We start from the raw sequence: 18,150 nt of genomic DNA, 5'->3' as shown, positions 1-18,150 counted from the left end.
AATTTTGTATTTACCCGCGCAAACTTGAAATTTATCTTTTCCTTGCGGACCAAGCGTAAACCGTCATACGGCTTACGGGCTGTTGGTTAAGAAATCGTAAGTTGGGCCTCGAGTCATGTCTTAGGTCCCTTTTGGCCGTCTTTTGACTCGACACGTTTACTACGGCTTCATTCGATAAAGAACGAAATTTCCGCAGTTTTTACCGCAAAGTTTGATTGATTACTTAGAATGACGGAAAACATGAAATGAGTTCGCTACGGTCTTTGGGAGATAGCATCGAAGGATAGACGCGAATGCACGGACTAGCGTCTTATCGACGTTTTGGAAGAGCTCGGTCACTACGCAGTGACCGAACAGAACGAACACTCGGTGGCTTGAGCTCGGTCGCTACGTAGCGACCGAGCGGGATGAACGCTCGGTCGCTAGACGGATGCTCGGTCGCTACGTAGCGACCGAGCTTGGCTCGCTACGTAGCCACCGGACAGCGTGCATGTGCGGTAGTTTCGTAATGACCGAGCTTGGTTTGTCCGTGTTCTGATCGTCATACTCGAGCTTGTCCGCAGCCTATTTGGATACATGTTCGTTGCCTTCAGATAATCGGTATTTAGTGGTTCGATTGAGATTTGAGCAAGATTTTACCGCAAGGCTCTTCGTAAAGATTTCTTTACGAAGATTACTTATTGTAAAAACGTTAATGCTGATTTTTACGGACTTTCAGACATTGAGTCCGTCGTGACCGATTTTGACCCCAACAAGGGATCTTGCTCGCATGCAAGGCGAGATGTTAGAGCGTGAGTTGATGAAGAACCGTGCTTCTCAATTCCAGGTCGAGTACGGGAACCTCAAGGATGCTTTCACCTTGATGAGTTGTCGTCTCATTTTTAATTCCGTTGAGACGTTCAATCTGTCGGTTCGTTCGTGACTTTTCGTAAAAATTACTTATTCTTACGACTCTTGGGAACGTTGAGATGTGAACGGAGAGACATGATTTAGGATCTCGTATCTTTTAGATATCATGTCTTGAGATGTCTGAGACCAATGCGATGGGTTTAGGGCAAGACCTAGGTTTACTCTCGGTTTAAGGTTTATATGGTAACTAGCAGGCTATCGATTTTCCTATTGCGATTTCTACCTGATTCGTACCGATTTAAAGTCCGCGATAAGTTCTCGGCTTATATGACTTGTATATTATGAATCGAGCATCTTTCCAGAGACAATTTTTAAGCCAACTGGAAGTGCTACACCAAAATTTCGGATTTTTTTTGTAGAGCACTTTCGTCCTTGTGTTGGACGTTCGAAGATCAAAAGAGTGATCAAGTTTCGTTTGTTTAAGACAGCTGGCATGTTCGTCCGGGCCAATCGACGAACGGGGTGTAAGGTTTTTCTTGGTCGCGGTCGGACAATTTGTTCGCGTCATCTCGAATTTTAACTTGGCGACGTCTCGCAGTTGTTTCGAAGACTATACGTATATCTTGAATGCTGAAGAATGATTATTTTGCGATTTTGGACCGGAAGAGGCCGCTGACAAGAGTCTTAACGTTTGTAGATTTTCTAGGCGTGTCCTGAGACTTTTGCGTTAATTGAAGCGCAAGCATTTTAATAAAAAGGAGCAACACATATTGTAGTAAAAAAAATTTCGAAATCTCTAAAGAATTCGATTACAATGACGTATATTTTCGTATGTGGGAGTATAGGAGTATACATACCCACTCCCCCCCCCCTTTTTAGAGAGGGGGATAGCTGAACTCTTCTTTTGACGAGCTGCCTACGTACCCCTTTCGAGGATCAAGCCATCTTGTAGTTTTGTTTAATGCCGCGAGCGTTTTTACTCGGCGATTGTCGCTGTGCTGACCGCCTTGATCGTGATGACCGTGGCCGGGTCAGTGCTCTTTTCCGGATGTTCCGGTTGAGTTTAAGTGTCGGCTTCGGACTCGTGTTGAGTTTCAACGTCTGAAGCGTTTGCGTCAGAAGACGATATTAAATCGTCTTTCCTTGAAGCGTTTTTGGCCGAAAATTGATCTATTTTCGTGTGCTTGCTATTTGCCGTTGCAGAAGTCGTGATTTGCCTTAACTTGTGCTCCGTGAGGAAGCATAGCCGCGACTGTTTCAGACATCCCCAGATAGCTGCGACCCTGTTTGGGGTTGGGAATTTGACACCCAGGTGGTATTTCGATGGAACATCTTGCATGGCGTTGAGCCATGGGGTTCCCATGATCACGTTGTAGATGGCAGGATGATCGACCACCGCGAACTCGACGATTTTCGTGATCTCCTTGGCCATGACTGGCAGCTGGATTGATCCGAGAGTCATCGACACTTCGCCCGAAAAACCCGTGAGTAGTTTCTGCGTTGGAGTTACTTCTCCGAGTTTGATGCTCATCCGTTCTTCCCATGTCAATGAGTACTCTTCCGACTTCCTGATCTCGTATGACGAGATCTATGACGAGCGGATCGCAGTGAGGTTGATCGATCCCGCCAGCTTCCTCCTTCTGGCGGAGACCACGTAGGCCAGTTCGCACTCGACTCTGCCTTCCGCTGGTATGCCTTGATGGCTGAAAGTGTATCGTTGCAGTATTGCGATCCTCCGATAATCATGTTGACTCTGCGATGATTGTTATCGTTTCCTTTGTCATTTGGCCTTCTGCCGCGTTTATTCCTGGGTTGGTTTCTTTGAGGGAATTTCTCCGCGGGCGGATTTCTGTCCATCTTCGAAGGGCGATCGGTCTCGAGGATGAGATCTTTCACGCTGGTCACTTCCGAGAGCTCTCCAGCAAGTATTTTTATGGCTAGCCTTGCTCCCAAGATTTGCAGTTAGTCGTGGAGTTTCCTCGGGACTGGTGGAACTCGCAAAAGGTGTTTTCATCATATCCTTGATTGCGAGTCCACATATTACCCGTGGTTCGGCCTTGGTCCAAACTGATCGCGTAATTGTGCGCTCCTTCGGGATCTTCCCCCTCGTGATGGACGTACTTGTCGTTACGAGAGTTCTTCTTCTTCGTTTTTGGGTCCACGTCTTTCGAGGATGGTCTCGTCAACTTATATTTTTGCGATAAGACTTTTGTTTCTTCCTCGATTATGATGTAGTCCGTCGCCTTGTGGAGGGCGTCCTGGATCGTCCACGGTTTGTCGAGGGTTATCCATTTTCTGAATTTCGACTTGTACCAGAGCGTCTTTCTGAGCGCGTCAATGGCCACCTTGTCGCTTATCACGCTGACCCTGGACATTACAAACTTAAATCGGCTGATGAACTCGCGGAGGGGTTCGTCCTCCCTCTGGGATAGGCTCCAGAGATTGACATCGAAAGTTTCTCTATCTATGAACATACAGTATTGTTTGAGAAATTATGATGCGAGCTGTCGGAAACTTCCGATAGAGTTTCGCTTAAGACGTGTGAACCATTCGAGGGCTACTCCTTCCAGATTCTCGACGAATAGGCGGCAATAGCCGGTGTCTTTTTCGCCGTCCTTCCGTCTTGCTCTTCCCATCGTGATGCGGAAAGCCTGAAGGTGCGCCTTCGGATCGGTTGTTCCATCATACTTTGGCACTTTGAATTTCTCCGGGTCAGATACCCTCATATCAGAGATGCGAGTGGTGAAGGGGGTCTTCCAAGCCCCTTCCAGCAGCATGTCGATCTCGGGGGGCAGCGCTAGTAGCGTGATGAAGCTGGGATTTCACGGCTCTTACTTCTGCCGCAGTTTTGGTGATGTAGTCGCGAAGATCGCAGATATCCAACGTCTCGTCAGCAGAGTTCCGAGCCTGTCGGCGTTTACTACGAGTGAGCTCGGTTTGCTTTTCAGCCAGCTCTTCTTGCTCGCTCCAATAGAGGATTTCCTCCTCCTCCGTCATTGTTTTGTCGAACGGAGAGCTTTCCCAAGCGGATCGGCTTCTGGTCCTTCTTGGATATTTGTCGACGTCCTCCTCGGTATTGTTGGAGACGTCGGTGGGGTCCGAGTCGATGTGCTTGACTTCATTATTCTCCGAATCCTTTGCGGGAGGCGGAGGACTCTTAGGGTTCCCCTTTTCGACGAGAGATTTTTCGCTAGGGTTTTGACCCGAAAGTCGTTCACGCGCGGTTCCAGGCCTGTCGAGTGGGAATGCGAAGTCAAGTCTTTTCCCGCAGTTTTTAGTGGTTCCGGGGGGGGGGGGGCGGATTGCTCGAGTCCTTGCCGTTAAGGTTTCAACCTGTTTGGTGCAGGTGCTCACGAGCTTATCCTGTTCTTCCGAACTTATTTCTTAGGTGGCGAACATCTTTTTAAACTCCTCGAGCGCTACAGCGTTGGCCGCGGATACGTCCGCTGCTGGAGTGTGGAGATCAGTGCCGCTGCCTTCGTTAAGAGGAGTTTGCACGTTGTCCGTGATGTGGTGGCGAGTTATATTGATCTGTACCCCCCCCCCCTCCTTCTAGCGCCAAACTGTAGGAAAGTAGGAGAACCCTAATTTCCCAAACGTCCTGTATATCTTCTAATGCCACACGCCAAGCAATCAGAACACGAAATAAAGACGAAAAAAGATAATAAATCGAAAAGAGAGCAAAGTAGATCTTATTCCGAATTCGCGTTTGAGCGTTACAACAAGGTAAGAGCCTGGGCTACGAGAGCTGTCGGCGAGATTTCTAGTTCTAAAACCCTAAGACGACAACAACATAATTGAGTTGCAGCTCGAATAACACTAACGGAAAATTTCCTAAACTGATCTAAGTGCTAAGTTTGCTGTAAAAATGTCTCTCTCCATGCCTCTCGCCTAGGACTCCTTATATACTCGCTCCGAGGTCGGTTTACGGTTTTCCTCTTCTGCCATTAAGCCGTCATAGCCTAAAAATGGAAATATACCATTTTTCCTGATCTTCGTATTTATCTTCAAAATTTCGTATTTATCCGCGGAAACTTGACATTTATCTCTCCTTGCGGACCAAGTGTAAACCGTCATGCGGCTTACGGGCTGCTGGTTAAGAAATCGTAAAGTGGGCTTCGAGTTATGCCTTAGGCCCCCTTTGGGCCGTCTCTTGACTTGAAACGTTTATTACGAGTTCTTTTGATAAAGAACGAACTTTCTGCGGTTTTTACCGCAAAGTTTGATTGTTGACTTCGAATGGCGGAAAACATGAAGTGGGTTCGCTACGGTCTTCGGAAGATATCAACGAAGGGTAGACGAGAATGCATTGACTAGTGTCGTATCGACGTTTCGGAAGAGCTCGGTCGCTACGTAGCGACCGGAATTGGCTCGAGCTCGGTCGCTACGTAGCGAACGAGATTGGCTCGAGTTCGGTCGCTACATAGCGACCGGATAGTGTGCATGTGCGGTAGTTGCATAATGACCGAGCTTGGTTTGTTCGTGTTCCGATCGTCATACTCGAACCTATCCGTAGCTGGTTTGGGTATGTTTCCGACAGCTTATGTTTGATCCAAATAGAATTCGAACAAAGCTTTATTTCAAGAACATACGTTGTGACGTTCTCTTGACCGAGCACGATTTGTTGCGGAAAGACATACTTGTATTTTGCGGAGATTTGGACGTTAACTTCGTCGTAACCGTTTTCGACCCCAACAGCAATTATACCTCGTGTCACATTTTTGGAAATTTTTGTTTGGGACCCCGATATGCCTGAGGCTATACAGGGGTTTTAGGTAGTATTGACGGCATACTCGGGCTTGCGCAGACCCATTCCTACCTTATGTCTCATACCCGTTTTGTTTTTGCATGGTCGTACCACTTGTCATTAAGGGTTGCCTAGGATCGTAGGTCTGTTGGACCTGATCCAGCTCGTTTGCCCCTTTAAGTATTATGGCATTCCAACTATTATTTTATAGTCGGAACTATTTTATTATATAAGCTTTATCCGGAGACATTTCAGCGTACATAGGAGTAGGAAAACATAATGCCTAAATAATAGATATATAGAATATGATCTAGTGATCTTTATTAGAAATGATAAGCTTTAAGGTGTAGGGCATTCCAGCAATTGTGTTGTATTTTACCTTTGGCGTCTTGTAGCCTGTATTTCCATGCTCCCCGTACCTCGATTATCTTATAGGGTCCTTCCCAACCATGGGTGAGTTTCCCCGTTGTCTTCTCTGTTCGTCGCAGGACCCAGTTGCCTTGATGAAAGGTTCTGGTTCTGACCTTCTTGTTGTAGGTCTTGGCTACTTCTTGCTGGTAGGACCAGTTTCTCAGTCAGGCAGTTTCTCTCTTTTCGTCGAGTAGATCGAGACTTAGTGACATTAGCTCGTGATTCTCTTCCTGAGAGGTAGTCCCCGAGACTGTGGTCTTTACGTGCATTTCGGTTGGGATTATGGCCTCTGCTCCATATACCAGCGCGTAGGGGGTTTCCTGGGTTATTGTCTTGGGAGTGGTCCGATAGGCACAGAGGACTCCGTGCAGCTCCTCTGCCCAGTTTCCCTTGGAACCCTCCAAGCGTTTCTTCAACATGTTCACCAGGGTCTTATTTGTGGATTCCGCTTGGCCGTTAGATTGGGGGTGTCGTAGAAAGGGAGAACCTGATGCCCCAGTCTTTGCAGAACTCCTTGAAATTGTGGCTCGTAAACTGGGGGCCGTTGTCGGTGACAATTTCTTCTGGAACCCGAAACCGCGTGATTACATTCGTCCATATGAACTTTCTGATCTGGAGATTGGTTATACTGCTGAGTGCTTCTGCCTCGATCCATTTCGAAAAGTAGTTTGTTACTATCAGGAGGAAGACCTTCTGCCCTGGCGCCATGGGGGACTTTCCTACTATATCCATGCCTCATTTCCTGAATGGCCAGGGCGAGCTTATGGACTTGAGGTTCTCCGGAGGCAATCTGGAGACAGGGGCGTGCCTTTGGCATCTGTCACAATGTTTAGCTTTTTGGTTCGCGTCATCGGCCATCGTGGACCAGTAATAACCTGCTCTTTTAGCTCTCAGTACTAGACTAATGCCACTGGAGTGAGACCCGCAATCTCCCTCGTGTAATTCCACTAGGATCTTAGTCGCTTTACGGGGTGTAACACATCTCAGATACGGGCTAGAGAACGACCTTCGGTATAGCTTTCCCTGAGAGAGACAGTACCTAGCGGCCTTCTTTTTGATTTTTCTGCTCTCGTGGAGGTCTTCTGGAAGTATATCGTCCTCTAGATACCGTACCAGGGGAGTCATCCAGGTTTCTTCTTCTACGATGACGGAAATCTCTTCGTTTTGTGTCTCTACTAGGGTGGCTGGCCATTGGAGCACTAACAGGGGGATGCTCATCTGGATATGGGTCTCTAGGGCGGACCCTAAGTTGGCCAGAGCGTCAGCTTGTGAATTCTGCTCCCTGGAGATCTGAGTGAGCTTGCAGCTTTTGAACTTCTTGATGATTCGTTGAGCGACTGCCAGATACCGGATCATACTGTCATGTTTTGCCTGATATTCTCCATGTGCCTGGTTGATAATCAGTTGGGAGTCGCTGTAGACTTGGATGTTCTCTGCACCCAGCTGGTGAGCGAGCGATAGCCCAGCGATCAAGGCCTCATACTCTCTTTAGTTGTTCGTCGCTTTGAAATTACATCTTACGGCTCTCGAGGTTGTGTTCCCTGTTGGGGAAGTGAGTACGATCCCTACTCCTGCCCCTTGAACGTTACTGGAGCCATCCACATGCAGGATCCATTATCCTTCCTCCTTTGTCCCACTCTGAAGGCGTACCTCCTGTTCGAGAGCCGGGAGCAAAGCTGGAGAAAATTCGGCCACAAAATCCCCTAGGGCCTGGGACTTAATTGCCGTAGCGGGCCGGAAGATTATGTCGTATTCCCCAAGTTCAACTGCCCACTTCGCCAATCGTCCGGAGGCCTCGGGCTTATGCAGGACCAGCTTTATAGGGAAGGAAGTGACGACCACCACCGGATGAGCCTGAAAGTAAGGCTGTAGCTTGCGAGCGGCGACCACTATGGCCATGGACAACTTTTCTTGATGACTATAGCAATTTTCCGCGTCTAGAAGGGATTTGCTCACGTAATAGATTGGCAGTTGCTTGGTTCCCTCTTCTCGAACCAGGACGGTGCTGACTGCGTGCTCTGTGACTGCAAGATATAGCAGTAAGACTTCGCCGAGCAAGGGTTTAGATAAGAGAGGGGGAGTGGTAAGATAAGCCCTGAACTCCAGGAGAGCCAACTCGCACTTCTCGGTCCATTAGAAGTCCTTTGGCTTCTTGAGGGTTTCTAAGAAGGCGTGGGACTTGTCAGAGAGCCTGGAGATGAATCTGCTTAAGGCCGACATTCTGCCGGTCAGTTTCTGAACTTCTTTCATGCTCCTCGGGGAAGGGATTGAATGGATAGCTCTGCTCTGTTTTGGATTAGCTTCGATGCCTCGGTGGGTTACAATGTACCCTAGGAATTTTCCGGAGCTGACGCCGAATGAGCATTTAGCTGGGCTGAGCTTCATATTATATTTACGGAGGGTAGAAAAGGCATGTTGTAGGTGCGAGATATGGTCCTCCACCTCTTGGGATTTTGTGGGAACCAAAATTTGCACTGTCGATTTCCGTTTAAATAAGGAAACTAGGAAAACCCTAATTTCCCAGAGGACCCGGATATCTGCTAATACCACACGTCAAGCAATCATAACACGAGAATAACAACGATAAAAATAAGGAATCGAAAAAGAGAGCAAAGAAGATCTTATTCCGAATTTTTGTATGAGCGTTTACAACAAGTTATAAGCCTGGGCTCGAGAGCTGTCGGCGAGATTCCTAGTTCTAGCAACCCTAAGACGGCTAAACCTAATTGAGTCGCAGCTCGAAATAACAAAAACGGAAAAATGCCTAAATTGCTCTAAGTGCTAAGTTTCCTCTGGAAAAATCCCTCTCCATGCTCCTCGCCTAGGACTCCTTATATACTAGCTCCAAGGTCGGTTTACGCTTTTACTCTTCTGCCCTTAAGCCGTCATAGCATAAAAATGGAGATATTCCATTTTTCCCGATCTTCACAATTATCTTCAAAACTTCCGTATTTATCCGCGGAAACTTGACATTTATCCTTCCTTGTGGACCAAGCGTAAATCGTGCTGTGGTTTACGGGCTTTTGGTTAAGAAATCGTAGGATGGGCCTCGAGTCGTGTCTTAGGTCCCTATGGGCCGTCTTCCGACTCGACACGTTTATTACGATTTCTTTCGTTAAAGAACGAACTTTTTGCGGTTTTTAATCCGCAAAGTTTGATCGATGATTTAGAATAGCGAAAAACATAGACTGAGCTTGCAACGGTCTTCGGGAGATAGCATTTGAAGGTTTGACGAGAATGCATGGACTGATGTCGTATCGATGTTCGGAAGAGCCCGGTCGCTACGCAACGACCGAACTTTGGCTCGAGCCCGGTCGCTAAGTAGCGACCGAGCGGAATGAGCGCTCGGTCGCTACGTAGCAAGCGACCAAGCGTCCGTCTCGCTCGGTCGCTACGTAGCGACCGAGCGTTCGTCCCGCTCGGTCGCTACGTAACGACCGAGCCAAGCTCAGTCGCTACGTAGAGAACGAGCGGACAGGCTTGGTCGCTACGTAGCGACCGAGCGGGACGGATGCTCGGTCGTTACGTAGCGACCGAGCTTGGCTCGGGCTCGGTCGCTACGTAGCGAGCGAGCTTGGCTCGGGCTCGGTCGCTACGTAGCGACCGAGCGTGGCGCGCTTAGTCGCTGAGTAACGACCTGTTTTGAGCTTTCGTCGGACGTCTCGTTCTTTCTTCCGCAAAGCTTTCTCGTAAGAAAGAATCTATTTCGAAAAGTATTCATCGGAGAAATTCTTATTTTCTTCCTCAGACGTTTTGAATGTTAAATTTGTCGCAACCGTTTTTGACCCCAACAGATTTTACCAGCATATCGTCAATGTAGACCTCCATAGTTTCTCCTATTTGATCTGCAAACATCATGTTCACCAACCTCTAATACGTTGATCCAGCATTCTTTAAGCCGAAGGGCATGACCTTGTAGCAATGGATCCCTCGAGCGTCATGAAGGAGGTCTTCTCTTGGTCTTCGGGGTGCATGAGTATTTGGTTGTTGCCGGAGAAAGCATCCATGAATCTTATTAGCTGGTGCCCAGCCGTAGCATCGACAAGTTTATCGATGTGCGACAGAGGGAAAGGGTCTTTTGGACAGGACTTGTTGAGGTCTGTGAAGTCGATGCAGACCCGCCATTTTCCGTTCATTTTCTTGACCACGACCACGGTTGCTAGCCACTCTGGGTATTGCACTTCTCTGATGAATCCCGCCTCCAATAGGTTCTTGACCTCTTCGTTGATTATAATGTCTCTTTCCAGAGCGAACTTTCTTCGCTTCTGTCTTATAGGTTGGTGTGAGGGATCCACCTGCAGCTGATGCATAATGATCTCAAGATCTATGTGGGAACCGAAATTCGCACTGTCGATTTCCGTTTAAATAAGGAAACTAGGAAAACCCTAATTTCCCAGAGGTCCCGGATCTCTGCGAGAGCCAACGACAAGTGATCGAATATATGCGGAAATCATGAAAAAATAACAAACGAGTTTAGAGAAAACAGTAGATCTTATTTCGAGTCCGCGTAAGAGCGTTGCGATCATTACAAGAGAATACAAAGGCTTTGGCCGCAGGGGCCGTCAGCGAGTTACCTAGTTCTAGCAACATAAAACCCTAATCTTAGTTGAGTCGCAGCTTGATAACAAAGGACGAAAAAGATATCTAAAAGGCTTGGATTGATTTTGGACTGAACCTTGTTAAAGGCTGCCTACGTACCCCTTTCGAGGATCAAGCCGAACGTAGTTCAATTGATAGAGCTGGACAAGAGATCGAACTGCCTGGGCGAGTTCGTCTAGTAATTGAGTGCCAGTCATAGAAACCGAACTTGTCGAGAATAAGCCTGAAGTTTCTAAGTGCAGAGAATTCCGAATCTAAAAAGTTCTCCCTCTTGCTCCTCGCCTAGGACTCCTTATATACTAGCTCCAAGGTCGGTTTACGCTTTTACTCTTCTGCCCTTAAGCCGTCATAGCATAAAAATGGAGATATTCCATTTTTCCCGATCTTCACAATTATCTTCAAAACTTCCGTATTTATCCGCGGAAACTTGACATTTATCCTTCCTTGTGGACCAAGCGTAAACCAGGCTGTGGTTTACGGGCTTTTGATTAGGAAAATCGTAGGATGGGCCTCGAGTCGTGTTTTAGGTCCCTTTGGGCCGTCTTCCGACTCGACACGTTTACTACGAGTTTTCCGCGGTTTCTAATCCGCGAAGTTTGATCGATGAATTAGAATGGCGGGAAACATGGACTGAGCTTGCTACGGTCTTCGGGAGATAGCATTCGAAGGTTTTGACGAGAATGCAAGAACTGGTGTCGTATTGACGTTCGGAAAGGTTCAATCGCTACACAGCGACCGAACTTTGGCTCGAGCCCGGTCGCTTCGTAGCGACCGAGCGGGACGAGCGCTCGGTCTCTACGTAGCGACCGAGCTTGGCTGAGCTCGGTCGCTACGTAGCGACCGAGCGGGACGATCGCTCGGTCGCTACGTAGCGACCGAGCTTTGGCTTGAGCTCGGTCGCTACGTAGCGACCGAGCGGGACGATCGCTCTGTCGCTACGTAGCGACCGAGCTTTGGCTCGAGCTCGGTCGCTACGTAGAGACCGAGCTGTGTGCATGCTTGGTCGCCGCGTATCGATCGAGCTTGGCTTGTCCGCGGTCTGATTTCCATACTCGAGCTTGTCCGCGGCCGATTTGGATACATGTCCGTTGCCTTCGGACAATCGGTATTTAGTGGTTCGATTGAGATTTGGACGATATTTTACTGCAAGGCTGTTCGTAAAGATATCTTTTCGTAAAAACAGTTATGCTGATTTTTACGGACTTTCAGACATTGATTCCGTCGTGACCGATTTTGACCCCAACAGTTAGCCCCCCAGCTCGTTAGAATCATGAGCTTCTAGCGTGAGGTTCTAGCGAGTGGCTTGGCAAGTTAGGCAAGTTAGGTGAGTTAGGCGAAATTAATGGTTGAAAAGGTCTGTGGTAAGTGATCTTCTCGCTCTCCTAAAAGTAGAAAACGCGATAAGATTGGGGCTGCGCCTTATGACGGCTGCCTACGTACCCTTGTTGAAGGGATCAAGCCTTTCGTAGTTCATCTTGGAGTTAAGGTTCTTATGACTAGTTTTCCAGTAGGACCTTTATGGTCTAGTTTTTATGTAGCGGTTATAAGGCGTGTTGCTGCCGATGGCATTTTGTATGGGTGTAGAGGGAAGACTACGAGTTGTCGTCTCGTATTCTAACTCTGTGTGAATTGCCATATCCATAATCTGTTTCGAGAGTTTTCCGCAGTGTGTAAACTTGCGGGATTTTCTGAAGACGTTCGAATATTGGCAAAGAGACAAATTTTGGGATCTCGTATCAGGGTGTTTGATACTATGCCTAGAGATGTTAGAGACCAGTGCGCTGGGTTTAGGGCAAGACCTAGGTTTACTCCTGGTTTTAGAGGGTGCGATGACTAATTCGACTTACGTATCCCGTTTCAGTTTCATCCTGATTCCATACCGATTTAAAGTCCGCGATAGGTTCTCGGCTTATACGACTTGTGTGGTTGGAATCGAGCATCTCTCCGGAGACCGGAAGTACTGGACCAAAATTTCGGATTTCTTTTATAGCGCTATTATCCTTGTGTCGGATGTAAGAGAGTCATCTTCTACGAGATGGCTAAGTCTGTTTAGGACGTTAAGAGTTTGTTGTGATCAGCAACAAACTTAATGGTAAAAATTACTATTTTGAGTCTTCGCGAGGAATATGTTTTGAGAAGATGTTAGTGCGTATGACTGTCTGGTCTTCCATGAAGGTGTTTTTATCGAGGAAGGAAATTTCGTCGAAGAACTAATCTTCAGGCGTCTGCGACGTCTCGCGATGCTGAAGATTTGTTATTCTTTCGTATGCCATGTTTCGTGCTTGAAATGTTCGCGGGCTTTGAAGATATTTCGCGATGTTGCAAGGGTTTAGTATTAGCCCTGTGTTTGAGAAACATTCTGGTTTGACTAAGAATGTTCGCAGCCAAAAATTGTTGTTCCTGCTCGAATGCTAATAGTTTTGTTTGCGATCGAGGAATTATGACTGAGGTGTCGTGTAAATTTGTCCATGGGAACAAGTGTTTTCCTTCATGGTGCTTTGTGAAGAGTTGGCCTTCCGAGATGTATTCCGTAACCCCCCCCTCCTTCTAGCGCCAAACTGTGGGAACCGAAATTCGCACTGTCGATTTCCGTTAAAATAAGGAAACTAGGAAAACCCTAATTTCCCAGAGGTCCCGGATCTCTGCGAGAGCCAACGACAAGTGATCGAATATATGCGGAAATCATGAAAAAATAACAAACGAGTTTAGAGAAAACAGTAGATCTTATTTCGAGTCCGCGTAAGAGCGTTGCGATCATTACATTGAGAATAAAAAGGCTTTGGCCGCAGGGGCCGTCAGCGAGTTACCTAGTTCTAGCAACATAAAACCCTAATCTTAGTTGAGTCGCAGCTTGATAACAAAGGACGAAAAAGATATCTAAAAGGCTTGGATTGATTTCGGACTGAACCTTGTTAAAGGCTGCCTACGTACCCCTTTCGAGGATCAAGCCGAACGTAGTTCAATTGATAGAGCTGGACAAGAGATCGAACTGCCTGGGCGAGTTCGTCTAGTAATTGAGTGCCAGTCATAGAAACCGAACTTGTCGAGAATAAGCCTGAAGTTTCTAAGTGCAGAGAATTCCGAATCTAAAAAGTTCTCCCTCTTGCTCCTCGCCTAGGACTCCTTATATACTAGCTCCAAGGTCGGTTTACGCTTTTACTCTTCTGCCCTTAAGCCGTCATAGCATAAAAATGGAGATATTCCATTTTCCCGATCTTCACAATTATCTTCAAAACTTCCGTATTTATCCGCGGAAACTTGACATTTATCCTTCCTTGTGGACCAAGCGTAAACCAGGCTGTGGTTTACGGGCTTTTGATTAGGAAAATCGTAGGATGGGCCTCGAGTCGTGTTTTAGGTCCCCTTGGGCCGTCTTCCGACTCGACACGTTTACTACGAGTTTTCCGCGGTTTCTAATCCGCGAAGTTTGATCGATGAATTAGAATGGCGGGAAACATGGACTGAGCTTGCTACGGTCTTCGGGAGATAGCATTCGAAGGTTTTGACGAGAATGCAAGAACTGGTGTCGTATTGACGTTCGGAAAGGTTCAATCGCTACACAGCGACCGAACTTTGGCTCGAGCCCGGTCGCTTCGTAGCGACCGAGCGGGACGAGCGCTCGGTCTCTACGTAGCGACCGAGCTTGGCTGAGCTCGGTCGCTATGTAGCGACCGAGCGGGACGATCACTCGGTCGCTACGTAGCGACCGAGCTTTGGCTTGAGCTCGGTCGCTACGTAGCGACCGAGCGGGACGATCGCTCGGTCGCTACGTAGCGACCGAGCTTTGGCTCGAGCTCGGTCGCTACGTAGCGACCGAGCGGGACGATCGCTCGGTCGCTACGTAGCGACCGAGCTTTGGCTCGAGCTCGGTCGCTAAGTAGCGACCGAGCGGGACGATGGCTCGGTCGCTACGTAGCGACCGAGCTTTGGCTCGAGCTCGGTCGCTACGTAGCGACCGAGCGGGACGATGGCTCGGTCGCTACGTAGCGACCGAGCTTTGGCTCGAGCTCGGTCGCTACGTAGCGACCGAGCGGGACGATCGCTCGGTCACTACGTAGCGACCGAGCTTGGCTGAGCTCGGTCGCTACGTAGCGACCGAGCGGGACGATCGCTCGGTCGCTACGTAGCGACCGAGCGAGACGGATGCTCGGTCGCTACGTAGCGACCGAGCTTGGATCGAGCTCGGTCGCTACGTAGCGACCGAGCTGTGTGCATGCTTGGTCGCCGCGTATCGATCGAGCTTGGCTTGTCCGCGGTCTGATTTCCATACTCGAGCTTGTCCGCGGCCGATTTGGATACATGTCCGTTGCCTTCGGACAATCGGTATTTAGTGGTTCGATTGATATTTGGACGATATTTTACTGCAAGGCTGTTCGTAAAGATATCTTTACGAAGATTACTTTTCGTAAAAACGGTTATGCTGATTTTTACGGACTTTCAGACATTGATTCCGTCGTGACCTGTCCAAGTGGGACCACGCGAAACAATCGGAGTTGGACCTGAGAAAATCTACTAGCCTTCTTCTTAATCCCTCTGAGAGCTTGGAGCCAATCCTGAGGTTACGAGTTGAGTGGCCTTCGACTAGTGGTACGTCATCCATATCTTCGACCTCTGGCTCCTCTATATGCGGAACTTGGGACTTGATTTGCGGGGGTGGTGCGGTCTTGATTTGTTTCTTCAGAGCGACCTGGTAGCAGTGGCGGGTGGTATCATGATCTCCTCTAAACGCCCAAACGCCCCAAGGAGTGGGGAATTTTATTGTCTGATGGAGAGTCGAGGGAATTGCCCCCATTCCATGAATTCACGCTCGGCCCAGGATCACGTTGTAAGAGGAATGACAGTTGACGACCAGGAGCCTAGTGGGTAGGCTGGCCCCTTTAGCATGGATACGGAGGATGACCTCTCCTGTTTTTTGTTTGACCTCCCCGCTGAATACGACAAGGGGGATTGTTTTACATTTCAGGACTTCCTCCTCCAGCCCAAGGCCTTTGGTAAGCGGTCTGGAAGATGATATTACTGGAGCTGCCGCTGTCCACCAGTATTCTTTTAACCAGACAATTTGATATAGTAAGCGAGATGATGAGGGAATCGTGGTGTGGCACCAAGACTCCCTCTCGTTCTTCGGCGGTGAAAGTTATTTTGTTGGTCTCGGGACATTCTGACTTGACCCTTTCGGAATTGCCCCATACGTCGTGGGTGTTATCCTGAATGGCGGTGTGGTTTACGCTACACGCCTCTGGTCCTTCAGATATGTCATGGATTGTCCTGCCTCGTAGGCATGGCAAGACGGGCTTGGCTTTGACGACTTGCTTGTCCAGCTTTGCAAGTTGTCGAATAAGCCATGGGACTCGGTCCCTCTTCGAGAGGCTTCGGATAGCTCGTCATGTGGGTCCATCGCCATCATCACGTAGTTAGATTACTCCCCTCCTTCTAGAGCCAAACTGTTAGGGGATTTTTGTATAGGCTCTTTGTGAGTACTACGGAACGATGGACAGGCTGGTAAACCAGGTGAGTTAGTATGTCTTTCGTGAGGATTTAGAGAGGATAATAAAGAAATAGGCTTGAAGAGACTTTTATTAGATAGAACAAGCAAGATTACAAGGTACTGAGTAAGAACCCTAATTCAAGCCGTCTAACTTTATTCTCTAAGCCTTGGAGAAGTCGATCCCTTGCTTTAGGGTTTTAGTAGCTCTTATATAGTCGTCTAGGAGTCGGTTCTATTAGGTTAAACTCTTCCATATTCGGAAATATGGAAGGTTCTCCTTATCGGAAGTTTTCCATTTTCTGGAAGAGAGCTCGGTTCCAGGGACCGAACTCGGGGTTCCTTCAAGTGGGGTCCTGGAGCGTTCCTTTATCGGGGACCCGAGGGTCTGGGTCCTGCCTGGAGGCTGGAGGAAATGATACCGGGATATTTTTCCCCAACAGCCCTTTGATCAAATCATCATTGAATGAAACTTTCTTCTTAGCTCGTTTGTCAGTTCCTTTGGTAACTTCTGTGCTTTGTTTTTCTTTACAAACAGTGTGCTTGTAAAGATCTTTTTCGTTGAAAACAATGTTTCTGCTCGTTCGGCATCTGCCTTCGTCCTCTATCCAAACTCGGTAACTTTTAGTACCCATAGGATATCCCACGAAAACTCCCTTGATGGCTCTAGGTCCCGTTTTCTCCTCATTTACATGAACATAAGCAGTTCATCCAAATGTTTTGAGATGTCCTAAGTCGGGTTTAGCGCATTTCCAAATTTCTTCAGGCATTTTGAATTCTAGTGTAGAGTTAGGTGACCTGTTAATCAGATGGATAGCAGTAGATGCAGCCTCTGCCCAGAATCTTTGGTCTAAGCCAGATTCGGCTAACATGCACCTCACTTTATCCATGATGGTTCTGTCCATACTTTCTGAAATCCTATTCTGCTGCGGGGTATAGCTGCAGGTTCTGTGACGTTTAATTCCAGCATGTTTGCAGTATTTGTCAAACTGTCTATTGCAGAATTCCAACCCATTATAAGTACTTAGGCATTTGATTTTCTTCTATGTCTTAGTTTTAACCTCAGCTTTCCATTCTCTGAACTTAGAAAATACCTCATCCTTAGTCTTCAGAAAATAAATCCAAACTTTCTATGAAAAATCATCAATAAAAGTCACAAAGTATTTGTTTCCAGCAAGACTGTCTGGTGTAGAAGGAGAACCCCAAAGGTCAGAGTGAACATACTCTAGAATCCCTTTAGTAACATGCTTAACTTTAGGAAAACTTTGCTTATGAGATTTCCCAATTATGCAGTGTTCACAGAAATCCAATGTCTTAACCTCCTTGTCAATGATAAATCCACGTTTGACAAGTTCAGACATATTGTTAAGACTCATATGACCGAGGCGTGAATGCCAAACATTAGTCATATTCTTCTCAACTTTAGATAGATTAGCCTCTTCTCGAGAGACTGTCCCCTGTAGATAATATAGTCCCTGATGATATTTCCCTGAGATAACCTTTTTATCATTCTTGTAGAAATTGACCATAAGATCTTTGCCTTCATATATCCACCCTGATGTTTCCAACATTCCATAGGAGATTAAGTTTCTGCTCATACCTGGCATATATCTTACGCCTGTTAGAATGACAATAGAGCCATCTGGATTTATAATTTTAATCTTCCCAATTCCTTGAATGTTGCTGTGTGTGTTATTTGCAATAACACTTTTCCACCTATGAATTCTTCCAAGTCACACATGAAGCTTTTGTCTAGGGTGATGTGGAACAAGCAGCCAGAGTCCATTACCCATTCATCAATGGAGTATTGGTGCTTACGGTGAGAATTAGAGGTTCCTTAGACTCTGCTACTACATTAGCTGAATCTAGTGTTTTGAATTGCTTCTTATCAAAGCACTCACGCTTCCAGTGGCCCTCCTTACCCCCTTGGTGTTTTTGTTGTTCCTGGGACGCGACTTAGATAGTCCATTTATGCTCTTGGACCTGCCCTTGTGGCTCTTCCCACTTCCTCTGCCAGTTCTGTTGTCTGATCGGCCTCTCTCAACCATCAGACCTTCTCCAC

At 47.4% G+C, this 18,150-nt stretch overlaps 1 protein-coding gene across 1 annotated transcript; it reads right to left on the bottom strand.

The window, feature by feature from the left end:
* Positions 1-17,218: 17,218 nt before the first annotated feature.
* On the bottom strand, positions 17,219-17,686 carry LOC106432569 (uncharacterized mitochondrial protein AtMg00300-like). Its single transcript, XM_013873416.1, has one exon. The coding sequence runs from the start codon at positions 17,684-17,686 to the stop codon at positions 17,219-17,221; it is 468 nt and encodes a 155-aa protein (XP_013728870.1).
* Between the last annotated feature and the right edge of the window lie 464 nt (positions 17,687-18,150).

This window comes from Brassica napus, chromosome A9, assembly GCF_020379485.1.
Source record: "Brassica napus cultivar Da-Ae chromosome A9, Da-Ae, whole genome shotgun sequence".
NCBI lineage: Eukaryota > Viridiplantae > Streptophyta > Magnoliopsida > Brassicales > Brassicaceae > Brassica > Brassica napus.
The sequence above is the reverse complement of the archived record's forward strand: the minus strand, read 5'-3'. Positions and strand labels throughout refer to the sequence as shown.